This window comes from Ailuropoda melanoleuca, chromosome X, assembly GCF_002007445.2.
Source record: "Ailuropoda melanoleuca isolate Jingjing chromosome X, ASM200744v2, whole genome shotgun sequence".
NCBI classification, from domain to species: Eukaryota; Metazoa; Chordata; class Mammalia; order Carnivora; family Ursidae; genus Ailuropoda; species Ailuropoda melanoleuca.
The window spans coordinates 52,765,801-52,779,377 of record NC_048238.1 but is presented as its reverse complement, the minus strand read 5'-3'; the positions used below and the strand labels follow the sequence as shown (position 1 = coordinate 52,779,377).

The 13,577-nt window shown below is 39.8% G+C and overlaps 1 protein-coding gene across 11 annotated transcripts in view; it reads right to left on the bottom strand.

The window, feature by feature from the left end:
* TAF1 (TATA-box binding protein associated factor 1) overlaps positions 1–13,577 on the bottom strand; it is a 72,749-nt gene that overhangs the window by 30,642 nt on the left and 28,530 nt on the right. For 10 of the 11 annotated variants that reach the window (XM_019809740.2, XM_034649843.1, XM_019809741.2 and 7 more), the window contains 7 exons: positions 12,385–12,493; positions 12,071–12,169; positions 11,577–11,754; positions 6,300–6,367; positions 4,378–4,500; positions 3,553–3,645; positions 3,385–3,469 (listed from right to left, as the gene is read on the bottom strand). In XM_019809740.2, coding sequence (XP_019665299.1) covers positions 3,385–3,469; positions 3,553–3,645; positions 4,378–4,500; positions 6,300–6,367; positions 11,577–11,754; positions 12,071–12,169; positions 12,385–12,493 — 755 coding nt within the window. Of the gene's footprint in view, positions 1–3,384; positions 3,470–3,552; positions 3,646–3,848; positions 3,917–4,377; positions 4,501–6,299; positions 6,368–11,576; positions 11,755–12,070; positions 12,170–12,384; positions 12,494–13,577 lie in introns of those variants that run through there. The other variant, XM_019809742.2, reaches the window with a different exon arrangement.

The window sequence follows — 13,577 nt, the reverse complement described above, 5'->3', positions numbered from 1 at the left end:
AGAGCATGAGTGCTTTGCATCATCCTGAATTCTCCCCACCCTTGACCCAACACCCCCAACTTCCAACCATTTATGAAGATATCAATTCTACCTCCACAGTATCTCTACAATCTGTCCCCATCTTTCCATTCTTACTGCTACTTAACCTTGGCTCAAGCCCTTAGTATTTTTTTTAAAAGATTTTATTCATTTGAGAGAGAGAGAGAGAGAGAATGAGTGCGAGTGGAGAGGAAGGGCAGAGGGAGAAGGAGATGCAGACTCCCCACTGAGCAGGGAGTCTGACGCAGGGCTCGATCCCAGGACCCCGAGACTCGTGACCCGAGCCAAAGGCAGACGCTTAACCATCTGAGCCACCCAGGCGCCCCAAGCCCTCAGTATTTTTAACCTGGACTATTGTCAACAGTTTCTCTATAGGTCTCTATATCTAATTCCCCTCCTAACTATTCTTCAGATAGCTTCCAGAATGACCTTACTAAAATACCTCATATGATCCTCTTTCCTTTTAAAGGCTTAGTGTGACATAGCAGGCCTTTTGTGATCTACCCCGCCTACCTTGAAAAACTCATCTTTTACCACCAAAAGTATCTCCTACTCTTCACCCTAGTCAAATCAACTATTCGAACTTCCCTATCCAAGGCACTCTCACCTACTTTTCTGTTTGTGCTCTCTGCCTGGAACTTCTTCCCCACCGTTCTCTACTTTACTATTCGGCTTGGCACAGAAGGTACTGAATATAAAATTAGCTACTATAATCATCATCCTTCAAAATTCAAAAACCTCTAGGAAGAGCTTCGTGCCTTTCATACTAGTAGGAAACTTGGAAAACATATAAAAGATGAAAACAAAGAAAATCCTAACCCTACATCTCAGAAATAGTGTTTCTTTCCAGATTTTTCTATGCATATGCAACTTTTAAAAAAAGTGTTAACTTAGATGAAGTAAGTTTTGTGTTCTGCTTTTCTCACTTAACACTGTGAATACTTTTGTCATTTAATTTTTTTCAAAAAAAAGCACTCAATCTTTATATAATAATCCATCATACAGATGGCACAATAATTAATCATTCCCTTTACATTAACCATTCAGGTTATTTCTCATTAATTATAAATAACATTATCATGAATATCTTTGTCTACATCCCTGATTAGGGCAGATTCTTCTACCATGTTGTATATACCATGCATGTATATTAAGCACTTACGTGCATTATTTTACTTAATCCTCACAACAGCCCTCTGAGGAAGGTACTATTATTATTCCCATTTTACAGACAGGAAAGCAAAGGCTAAGTTACTTGCCCAAAGTCACACTGCTATTACGTGGTGGGGCCAATATTCAAATTCAAGCCTACCTGATTACAAAGTCTGTTCACTTAACTATTTTGAAGTCTCTCAATGCTGCCAAAGAGCTTTCCAGAAATGTCTTACAAGTTTATACTGCCAACAGCAGTATGTGAGAGCACCTGCTTCACAAGTATTGAATACTTCCATTAAAAAAAAAACTGAGTTCATCTAATAGGTGCGGAAAAAGGTACCTCTTTGTTTCAATTTGCATTTCTTTGATTACTGGGTGTGAACGGAGTATTTATTCATGTTCATTAGCTATTTAATTTTGGTCTTCTATGATTTGCCTGTCTGCCCTTTGCTCATTTTTCATTTAGCATCTTCTGAATTTTTCTTATTACCTTATATTAGCTCCTTTTAAATCTGCCTTATATCTTAAGCCAGCCATCACCAAGGCCAAGCAGGCTTTCTGTAACATTCTTGCTTTATCACTTGTTACAGTCATTTTTAGACATCTGTGAGCCTCTCAACACTTCTTTTACCAGAATTCTGGCTGATCAGCTTTAGGTGTTTTCAGGAGTCAATAATGGAGAGATAACTGACCTGACAAAGGGCATTTCCACTCTCTAATTTCCAAAGAGCAATAAGAAGAACACAAGGGAGAAAGCAGACTCTTTTAAACCAACTCCGATGAAAGAAAAATTGAAGGCTCATCCCCTACCACCTTCCCTTAATGATATATGTAAGTTCTAGTCAAGTATCGTTTTTCTGAACTTGCCCCTTCTTTCATTCCCCCGTGGTATTAAACATTCTCTTCTTGATGCCCATTTCCTCATCTGCCTTTCTGGCTGTCCCTTCCTTCCCCTCCTCCCTCCAATTCTCTGTCCCGTCTATCTAGCAAACGTACAGTCACACTAGTTGGGCTGTTGAATACTGCTGCAGAAAAGTCATATAATCATGTGGATTTTTTAGTTGAGACCGTTGAGACCGCACTACGCCAGGCAATTCTCTCAAATGCCCTTAGCTCCCTCTTCTGTTTTGCTTAAGGAATTATATGAGATCACCGAATCACTGCTTAATTCCTCAATGTCTTTCCACTTAGGATAAAATAAAATTTCTTAAATACGACACAGGGCACACACAAAGGTCTCTAGGATTTGACTCCTAGAGACTTCTACAATATAACCAGTCATTCACCAACATGTACACATAACTGCAACCCCAACAACTTGTTTCTTAAGCCCATAAGCTTAAGTCTATTTAAATAGCCTGTCTCTGTGTCCCTCTGGCACTCTGTGCATACATCTAGCATAATATTTAACTTCTAGTAAACTTTCTTTTCTGTTTTCCCAAATAAACTACAACCAATCTGAGGGCAGGAATCATAGCTAAGTTGATTTTATATTTGTATCATCTCCCATGGCCAGCATATATTAGGTGCTCAATCAATGCTTACTTAACAAATCAGTCATTCAAAACTGATCTTTATTAGCTTATTTATGAAGCCTTTCCTAACCCGTAGGAGAAGGTGCTCCGTTTTCTCCGCTAGTGCACTTTGTATATCCTTCTAACACAGCCCTTGTCAAACTGCATTTTAACAGCCTCTCTCCATAAACTGGATTGTGAATTATGTGGGCAGAGTGACTACGTCTTTCCAACCAGTAGATTGAGTAGTTAGCACAGAAGTAACAACTTGGCATATATTATTGGTTCACGTACTGACCAAAAACTCCATGCTCTGAGAAAGCTCATGGTCTATAGACACATATTTCCTTAAGCTCCATCTAAGGGCCTGGAGCACAGGTGAATTTTCACATCTCATGGAAAGCAGTGATGGCGCAAAGCCCAAAGTAATACCAATTTGATTTTTATTCTCTTCTCATTTTTCTGTGCTTTCTGACGCTTAAAAAAATAAACGTACATTGCTTTTCCATCATTAAAAGTTATTTGCAAACTTTACAAAACACACTAAAATATGTGCCTGCTTAAAAAAAAAGGCACAGTACTGTTCAAGACTACTTCATGCAATTAAATTTTAATAATGCTAACTAACACCGGATGGATAGAATGATGGAAAGAAAAAAAAAGGAGAAATACCCACCATTATACTTAACACTGTTGGTCAGAATAAGGTTGACATCATCTAGAAAGCTCTCCCGACTCTGGTACTTGTGCTTGGAGATATTCTGTGATTAAAAGAACCAGGGGACTCAGATATATGTACAAATTTATTGGCTTCCAAAAAGACATTTTAGATCGAATCACTCACCTTACGTATAGTCTCTAAATCCATTGGGCTGACAATCACTTTGTAATAATCTGGAACAAACTTCTTATTAACTGGGTGATGAAATGGCCAAGACTAGAAAACAAAGCATGAGAAATTAAATGGAAACCGTTCTTTATACCAGAGATTCTCAACCTGCGTTGGGTCACAAATATTCCTAAGGTTCCAACAAAAGTTATGAACCCCTTTTCCCAGAGACATATAATCACACAAAATTTTGTATATAACTTAAAGGGTTCACGGATTCCTTTAAGGAAGAACCCCTGTTCTATACTCACAATTAAAACTTCTTATTCCCCAGTCCCATCCAGAAGTTTTATAGCATTAACACATATATAACATATGCCTACAACACAAAAGGAAATTCAGTTCAGCATTCCTAAGGGAGAATCATTACCAAAAAACGATATATACAGTGAACATGGTAGCCCTGCCATAAAGTTGTAAAAGACAAAAAAAAAAATCAAAAAGACGATAAACACTGGATAATTAATAAACTGCCAATTTGTCAAGAAGCACCTCTCAACCCAAAGCCTCCCATTAGCTGGCATCCTAATTTCTCTCCAGGGCTATTCAGGAACTTTCAACAACAGGAAGAAAGAATCTCTCTATATCCACAGGCTCCTGGCCTCTGATTTTAATGATCAAGCACTCATACGGCAAAAGAGTCAGTTTTCTAAAATCATACCAGTTTGAATTTACAAACACTACCCTCCAAACTCCCCTACACACATACACACTCACATTCTAATGTCCTTTCTCTTCCCCTACACTGTCTTCACAATCTTTAGCACAGAGACTACTTACATCTGGAACTGCCATCATTTTCTGGGTGACAATGTTGTCCAGAATGAAAGAAAATGCTACTTGGTCATCATCATCCAGCAAGGGGTTGATAGCTTTCTCTAAACGAGCCAATTTATCTTCTTTCTGGTATGAAACAAAGCAAAGGAAAAACAGAGGTTTCCTTGAGGTGTAATCACTGCAGAAACTTATGGATAACTTACGGTTCAGTTGTCTACTGCCCTTGCCCAAAAAAGCCTAACTTTGAATTCTCAACTTCAGTTCTAGGCAGAAAGTCCAAATGAGAGAAATGATATCCTAGTTAAAGGATTGAAAAGGATGTACCAATCACTCCTTTAGGTATTCTATTTCCTGTTCTTATAGATCACCAAAAACATACATCCCTGGGAATTGATAACTTAGCTCCCACAACAATTTTAGTTAGGTTTTAATGTTACACTGTTTTTGCTGTATACTATTGCTGAAAACACGGAACATATCATTGATTAGCGACTTTTACATAAGGGAATCTAACCCAATAAATTCGTTTCAGGGGCGCCTGGGTGGCTCAGTCGGTTAAGCGTCTGCCTTCGGCTCAGGTCATGATCCCAGGGTCCTGGCACTGAGCCCCACGTCGGGCTCCCTGCTCAGCAGGGAGTCTGCTTCTCCCTCTCTCTCTGCCTGCCGCTCCCCCTGCTTGTGCTCTCTGTCAAATAAATAAATAAATAACATCTTTAAAAAAAATCATTCAGACTGTACTAGGACTGTTCCAATTGCTCCACATCCTCCCCAACACTTAGTACTATCAGTTTTTTAAAATTATTTTTTAGTTTTTTCAGATTTTAGCCTTTCTGGTGGGCATGTAGTAATACCTAAACATGGTTTAAATTTCCATTTCCACAATGATCAATCAAGTTGAGGAATCTTTCCATGTTTATCAGCCATTTACTATCCTCTTTTATGAAATGTCCACTTTAATATTAACATCATCATCATACTTCCATTTTTTGTAAGCTTGTAAGGTGCCATTTTTTTGGTAAGTGGAATATAGGGGTGCTTGGGTGGCTCAGTTGGTTAAGCATCTGACTCTTGGTTTCGGCTCAGGTCATGATCTCCGGGTCCTGAGATTAAGCCCAACGTCAGGCTCCATGCTCAGCACAGAATCTGCTTGCCCCTCTCCCTCTGCTCTCCCCCCCCAACCCCGCCAAAAAAAGGAATAAACGAAATCTTAAAAAAAAAAAAGAAAATGGAATATAGAAAATCATAGAAAATCTTTTAGGGGTGCCTAGGTGGCTCAGTCAGTTAAGTGTCTGACTCTTGATTTCAGCTCAAGTCGGGATCTCAGGGTTTTAAGATCCAGCCCTGTGTCAGGCTCCACGTGGAGCCTGCTTAAGATTCTCTCTCCCCCCTCTCCCTCTGTCCCTCTCCCCACTCACTCTCTAAAGAAAATTTTTTAGAAATTAAAATTCCTCTCTGCCAAAACACAGTCTCTCAGCTCTAGCTGACTTCTTGGAAATGCACTTTCCTTGGGCTTTTCTAAAGTTATGTGGGTTCTAGATTTCAATCCTAGCTACACTACTTAATAACCATGATGTCTGGGTCAAGTAATCTTCTTCTACGGATCTCAGTTTTTCCATCTACAAAAGAAGGAATTGGTTTATATGATCTCTAAGGTCCCTTCCAATCTCTAACATACTAAAGATCTGCTACTCCTACATTTCTCTACTCTTCTGTTACACTCCCTCCTTCCTCAACCCTGCTACCAGCCCTCCCCAAATTCCATGCCTTTTTCTCATTTTATTTATTCATTTTTACTATCTATTTATTTAAGTTACCTCTACACCCAACATGGGGCTCAAACTCATGACCCCGAGATCAAGAGTTGCATACTCTTCCAACTAAGCCATCCAGTCACCCCTGCCTTTCTCTCATTTTAAATATCTTACCTCTTTGAGTTTTTCATCACAGAGATCCAGCATGGATTGAGAGATCTGGGTCAATGAGTGCTTTGGACCTAAATTTGTAGAGGAACAATAAGAGATAAGACCATTAAACACAGGAGACGAGAGCTGCCAATACCTCTCTAGACTTTTAACACATTTACTTTAAACACCTAATATGTGTCAGGCACCAGCCTAGCTGCTAGATTAGAGAGATACACAGTCTTATCTCCATTTTTCAGTGCTAACACATGGCAGATACACAATATAGATAAAAAACTAATTTTAACTCTCTTATTTATGTACATCCAACTATACTACTACTGATACTGCTGCCTTTAATACCTTGAAAGTAATAATAATGAACGGGGAATGTCAATTTGTTTAAGGATGGCTGAGGAGATGAAGGCATGATTTATAATCTCTCCATACTTAGCATATAAAATTTGTGATTGCAATTTTTGTTTACACAACTCATGGTTTGTGATGTCCTCCCAACATATGGCTAATCCAAAGCCTTTGTCATAAAAGACTTTCCATCCAATCTCGGACTATTTAGTTTCCTTAAAATCCGTAATGGGAGCTTCAGAAAATCCTCGAACTATTTCCTACAGTTCCCACTTACGGCTGCCCTGATTTAAGCTCATTATAGGGACGGTTAAGATTTTCGACTAGCCAGTAATTCTATTTCCTTTCAGTATTCCTTTGACTATCTTCCTCCATTCGTTTATGTAAGTGTTCCCCACACCCCAAACCTCAACTCTATTCTCAACTAATTAACCATTCATTTGTTTATTCATTCAACAAATGATTTTTTTTTTAAAGATTTTATTTATTTATTTGACAGAGATAGAGACAGCCAGCGAGAGAGGGAACACAAGCAGGCGGAGTGGGAGAGGAAGCAACAGGCTCATAGCAGAGGAGCCTGACGTGGGGCTCGATCCCATAACACCGGGATCACGCCCTGAGCCGAAGGCAGACGCTTAACCGCTGTGCCACCCAGGCGCCCCAACAAATGATTTTTTTTAAAGATTTTATTTATTTACTTGACAGAGAGAGAGGGACAGCCAGCAAGAGGGAACACAAGCAAGTGGGAGAGGAGAAGCAGGCTCCCTGCTAAGCAGGGAGCCCCACGCGGGGCTCAATCCCAGGATCATGCCCTGAGCCGAAGACAGACACCTAACAACTGAGCCACCCAGGCGCCCCAACACATGATTCATGATGGTCTGTGATGTGTTCAAATGAACACATTGGGTCAAAGAAAATGATATGAAAATAAATCATTGCCAAGACAGAGTAGGAGTGCTTGAAGTATTTATGGATGAAATGATATGTCTGGAAATACAGACTAAACAAGAATCGGCTATGAGGGTAATTGCTGAACTAGATGAATAGATGTGCTGAGGTTTATTCTCTCTACTTCTGTACATACCTAACAATTTCCATAATGAAGTTTTAAAAAACTGAGTATAGTGCAAATAGAGGGATACACTGGTTGCTATGAAATATGGTAGGGTTGCATATGAAACGTGTTGTAACCTATTTTTATAACAATTAAATCTGCATACTGGGAAGCAGGGAAGGCTTGCTGTGACTGACATTTTAGTGTCATTAATGAAGAGTAGAGGTCCATCAGGTAGACAGTAGGGTACAAAGACATTCCGGAGGAAAGAAAAAGTATACAAAGATACAAAATAAGCAAATGAACAGAAACAGGAGACACCACATTTCACAGGAACTGCAAGCAGTTTGGTACAACTGCAACACAGGTATGTGTGGGGGAGAAACAGGAAATGCAACTTGGAAAGGCGGGAGGGGCCACATTATAAAGGTCTCATAGGTGACAGAAAGCCACTAAGGATTTTTTGCTGGAAAAATTTTTTTAATTTGTGTTTTAGAAAAAATTACCCTATCAACAGTGTGAAGAATAAGGCAAGCAGCAAAGGGAAAGTCTGGAGCTGTTGCAAGGGGTCAAACAAGAAATGACAAGGGCTTCAACTAAGACAGTAGCAAGGACAGAGACTGAAAGTAAGGGGATGTGTTCTAGCAAACTGTAGAGGGTACAATTTATGGGACTTAGTGATCTCTGAGTATGGGGCAGAGAGAGTGGAACCAACAATGACCATCATTTCTAGGTTGTACAATGAGACAGACGGTAATATCATCAGTCTAAATAAGGTAACCAGATAAAGAGTTGCCAGTAGGGCACTGAAAAATGGACATGTCTGGCAGGCAATCGGAAACATGAGTATGGAGCTCAGAAGAGAGGCACGGGCTGGAGACAGTGATATCAGTGGATATATGGCAGCTGAAGTCATGAGAATGAAAAAGATAAGAAATAATTAGAGAAAGTACTCCTAGAAAAGAGAGAAGAGAGTATCGAGCAGAGACAAGTGGTCAATAGTGCCAACCACACTGGAGTTCAAGAGACTTCTAAGCACATGCAAATATGTTCAACATCAAAGACAAAAACTGTGTGATTTCACTTACGTGTAGAATCTTTAAAAACAAAAACAAAACCAAACTTGTAGAAAAAGAGATCAGGCTTGTGGTTACCAGAGGCAGGGGGAAATTGGAGGAAGGTGGTCAAAAGGTACAAACTTGCAAATATAAGATAAGAAAGTACTTGTACAACAGCATGAGGACTACAGTTAACACTGCTGTATGATACACAGTACAGCTACTGATAGTTAATCCTAAGAGTTTTCATCACAAGGCAGAAAATTTTTCTTCTTCTTCTTGTGTCTATGAGATGACAGATTCTTACTAAAATTACTGTGGTAATCATTTCACACTACAGTAAGCCAAACCATTATGCTGTACACCTTAAACTTATACGGTGCTGTGTATCAATTCTAGCTCAGCAAAACTGGGGAAAAAGATGCTCAACCCCATTTCCTGGAACACCAGGGAAATGCAGATCAAAACCACAATACCACTTCACATCCACCAAAATGGCTAGAATAAAAAAGATGGATAGTAACACAAGTGTTGACAAGGATGTGGAGAAATTAGAACCCTTACACACTGCTGATGGGATTAAAAATGCTGCAGTTGCTCTGGAAAACAATATGACAGTTTCTCAAAAAACTTAAACATCTACCACGAGTCACCAGCAATTCCACCCCTAGGTATATATCCAAGAGAAATGAAAACAAATGTCCACACAAAAGCTTACAGACAAATGTTCACAGCAGCATTATTTGTACTAACCAAAAAGTACAAATAATGCAGATGTCTACAAACTGATGAACACATTTTAAAAATGGGGTATATCTCTACAGTGGAATATTATGTGATGATAAAAAGAATGAAGTACCAAGCCATGCTACCACATGGGTAACACACATTAAAACTAACCACTTTAAATGCATGAATCGTACAGTATGTGAATTATTATCTCAATGAAGTTGTTTAAATAAACAGGTATTTCTGGAATGTGGCCACTTGATCCAGCAATTAGGAGGTTGCTAGTACTTCTGCAGAAGACAACTTCAGGGCTGTGAGGTGAGAATGGATTCACATCTCTGCCACTTTTTAGCAGTGTGACCACCTTAGTCAAGTTATTTAAACACTATAAGCTTATCTGCTCATTTGTAAAATGAGGATTATAATAGTACCCATTTCAGAGATTTCTTATGTTGAAATAAAGAAAATAATGCAAGTAAAACACCTGGAGCCACTGGTAGTTTTGCTACTACTACTGTCATCAGCATTGGGTAGGAGGAAGAAAGAAGATTGAGTTAGAGGGGGATATAAAGCTGCGACAAGGTCATAACTTAGATTTTTCAATTTTGTACTAACATCTCCACCTAAATGACCCACAGGTACCTCAGCTCTGTACTTTCAAAGTCGACTCTTAAACACCTTCTCATTCCTCTTCCAATCTGACTTTTAGGTATTTATCCTTGTAACTTGAATGACAGTTGGGCCTAACAAATGTGTTCTTCCCTTGTGTGTGACTAGCACTCTGCTAGGCCCTGAAAATACAAAGATGAATAAGACATAGTGTCTCCAGGAGGTCACAAAGTGATGGGAGATTCAGTAAATAATTATATACAACATAGTAAGAGTCATTAAGTTGATTTAATTGTGCTGGGAAGGACAATTTTTTAAAAAATAGGTATTTTGGGGCGCCTGGGTGGCGCAGCGGTTAAGCATCTGCCTTCAGCTCAGGGCGTGATCCCAGCGTTATGGGATCGAGCCCCACATCAGGCTCCTCTGTTATGAGCCTGCTTCCTCCCCCACTCTCCCTGCTTGTGTTCCCTCTCTCGCTGGCTGTCTCTACCTCTGTCAAATAAATAAATAAAATCTTTAAAAAAAAATAGGTATTTTGGGGAGTCTGAGTAAGTCTTCATGAAGAGAGGATACGAGCTGGTCTGGAAATATGAATGGAAATTCATAGGGCATGTTCCCACTGAAAGGGAACAAAGGGCATTCCAGACGGGGCAAAGACTGTGCAAGGGGCATGAAGCAAAGGCATAGGATATTTAGTGAAATATAACGTTGAATCTGGCAGGAGTCTCTAGTAGGTATGGGAGCCAGGCATCGGACAGGAGACTAGATAAATGGGTCAGGCTTGCTTATAAAACGTCTGGGAATCTAAGCACTGCTCTTGTCCCATGTTTACAGATGACAAAACTGAGGAGGCTGTGAGAGGCTGTCTAAGGTAACCGGGTAATTTAATCAGTAAGTGGCAGGGCCAGGTTTCATTCTCTATCTGTACCCTTAATCCCCACACTTAAATACATGAATCTGTGCTCCAGGATACAACTGGAGATCAGAAACCTTGATCCCTGATGTGCAGAAACTGTACTGTTTCCCCCCTTTTAGGACACAGAAAGCACATTTCTTCCCCCCCTCCCTTTGCAGATTTAGAGCAAAGTGAACATGTAAGAGCCTCTATAACAAATCTATAGATCAAATCCAAGATTCACCCACAGCAGATATGGTCGCAGGTACACACTCTGCATAGGTTCCATCCACACTGTCTCTCCCTTCTATTTAATCAGGCCCACTTCTTCCTCCCACTGATCTCCCTGCAACTGTTTCATTTCAACAGACAGACTCCAAATTCTCCAGAAAATACATTAAAAAGTGGGACTAAAAAGAAGCAACATTAAATGACAAAAATGTGCACTATCTGATTTTCATAAGCCCCAAATGCACTCATACACTATAGATCCTTTCAGTCAGTCCAACCTAGTCTAAATTTAGGACTAATAAGAGACAAATAAGGATCTGAAAGGTGATCTCTGCAGTCAAGGAACAGGTGATTCTTACCATTATAAGTTGCACTATTTTTCACGATTAGCTCCAAATGCTCTCTGAACTCTTCCCGAGATGGGTAGAGGCGTTTGCGCACATTTTCACGGAGTGTTTGTAAGTCCATTGGTCGAGTGATGATTTTGTAGTAGTCCTTTACAACCTTTGCATTGACTGGAGTATGGAAAGGGTAGGTCTGTGCAAATAAGAGACAGCACTATCCATGAGCAAAGAACACTTGTCAGGGCTAATTCCTGAAGACTCTCTCACACCTTACCTGTCTACCTGGCCATCGACTCTCAAAGGAATCTTTCTAGATGAAGCAGGTAGGTCTGTTTCGTCTACTAAACTATTTAAAAAATAAAAATAAAACAAACCCAAAAAACTACAGCCCAAGGAATTAGGAGTTCCACATACCTATGAGTATACTCTACTGCCCTCTATCTGAAATCACAGATAGAACACAAACGGCTTTGTCATTCCTACTGTAGATATGAATGCGATGAACTCACATTTGGAAGCTCTCTCATATCATTGATGATAGACTCCAAAATGGAGGACAATGTCACCATTGGATCTGTCCGGCGCCGGTGGATGGACTTATGAGGTCTCTAAAGAGAAACAAGAAATCAGAGTACTTCTTTAGATAAGAAAAACAAATAATACTTTCTAGCTATAGCTTAGGAATCTTGTAATGAACAGTACACATAATTTTCAGGGCAAGGCCAAAGGGAGAATCTAAGGCTGTGCCAGAGCCATGCATTAGAGGGCTGGAGGAATCAATGGGAACCCCATCTGGTCAGAAAGAAGCAATGCAGATACTCACATTTAAGTAGTCACAGTGAACGGTGGTTCCAACTCGCCGTTTCTTCTTAGGAGGAAGTTGCTGTTTAGGGAACTTGAGAACCAGAGACTTTCTGCGAACCTCATCTGCACTGTAATCAATAACACTTTCATAGCATGCAGTCCCTAACTCTAGTCCCCAGAAAAAAAGCAACTACAATGAAGAAGTCCAAAGTACCTGAGCATGAGCCTGAGGAGGAAAAACCCAAACCAAAGGCCAGATAGCCATAGTCTTTTTTTTTTTTTTTTAAAGATTTTATTTATTTGACAGAGAGCCAGCCAGCAAGAGAGGGAACACAGCAGGGGAGTGGGAGAGGAAGAAGCAGGCTCCCAGCAGAGGAGCCCGATGTGGGACTCGATCCCAGAACGCCAGGATCACGCCCTGAGCCGAAGGCAGACGCTTAACGACTGTGCTACCCAGGCGCCCCAAGATATCCATATTCTAAGGCTCAGCTCGGGCAAGGCCTCGTAAGATCTCCAAATTAATAAAGAACTAGGCAAGCCACAACTTCACCTCAGTTTCCTATTCGGAAGATAAGGGAACTAGGCTAAAGGAATTTCAAGAACCCTTCCGGCTCCAACATTCTATCTTAGGGTTCAAGAGCTAGGAGGCTAAACTTACAATGGAAACAAGGAAGAAATGAAAAACTGGTTTGGAAAAAAAAAACTAGTTTGCGTTTCCCTCAATCACTAAAAGCCCATTCAACTTCTTCCTTTCCATTGTATGGCATCAAGACACTAAATTTTCCTTTTCTAATGTGCTTCAAAACATAATGACTATTACAGATATTGATAAATTAAATCAGGAATGGAAAAAAGAACCCCAAACTTAATAGAAGCAAAAACAGACTGTATGGTGATGGGTGGTAACTAGACTTACGGTGGTGATCACTTTGTAACCTGTATAAATACTGATCTATAATACTGTACCTCTGAAGCTTACATAATGGTATCTACCAATTTTACCTCAATAAGAAACAAATGAATATAACTATATATCAAATTGATTAAAAATCACACACAAAAGAGAATTCAAATATATTTTGAATGTAATAACCTGACTGTACAACTGCAGTGGCATATAGTCTAAGGACAACAAACTACAGGAAACACCTTGAATTTACTTAATAGGTTTGTTGTTAGTGCTATTGGCATTGTAATTCTCAAACTGTTCTG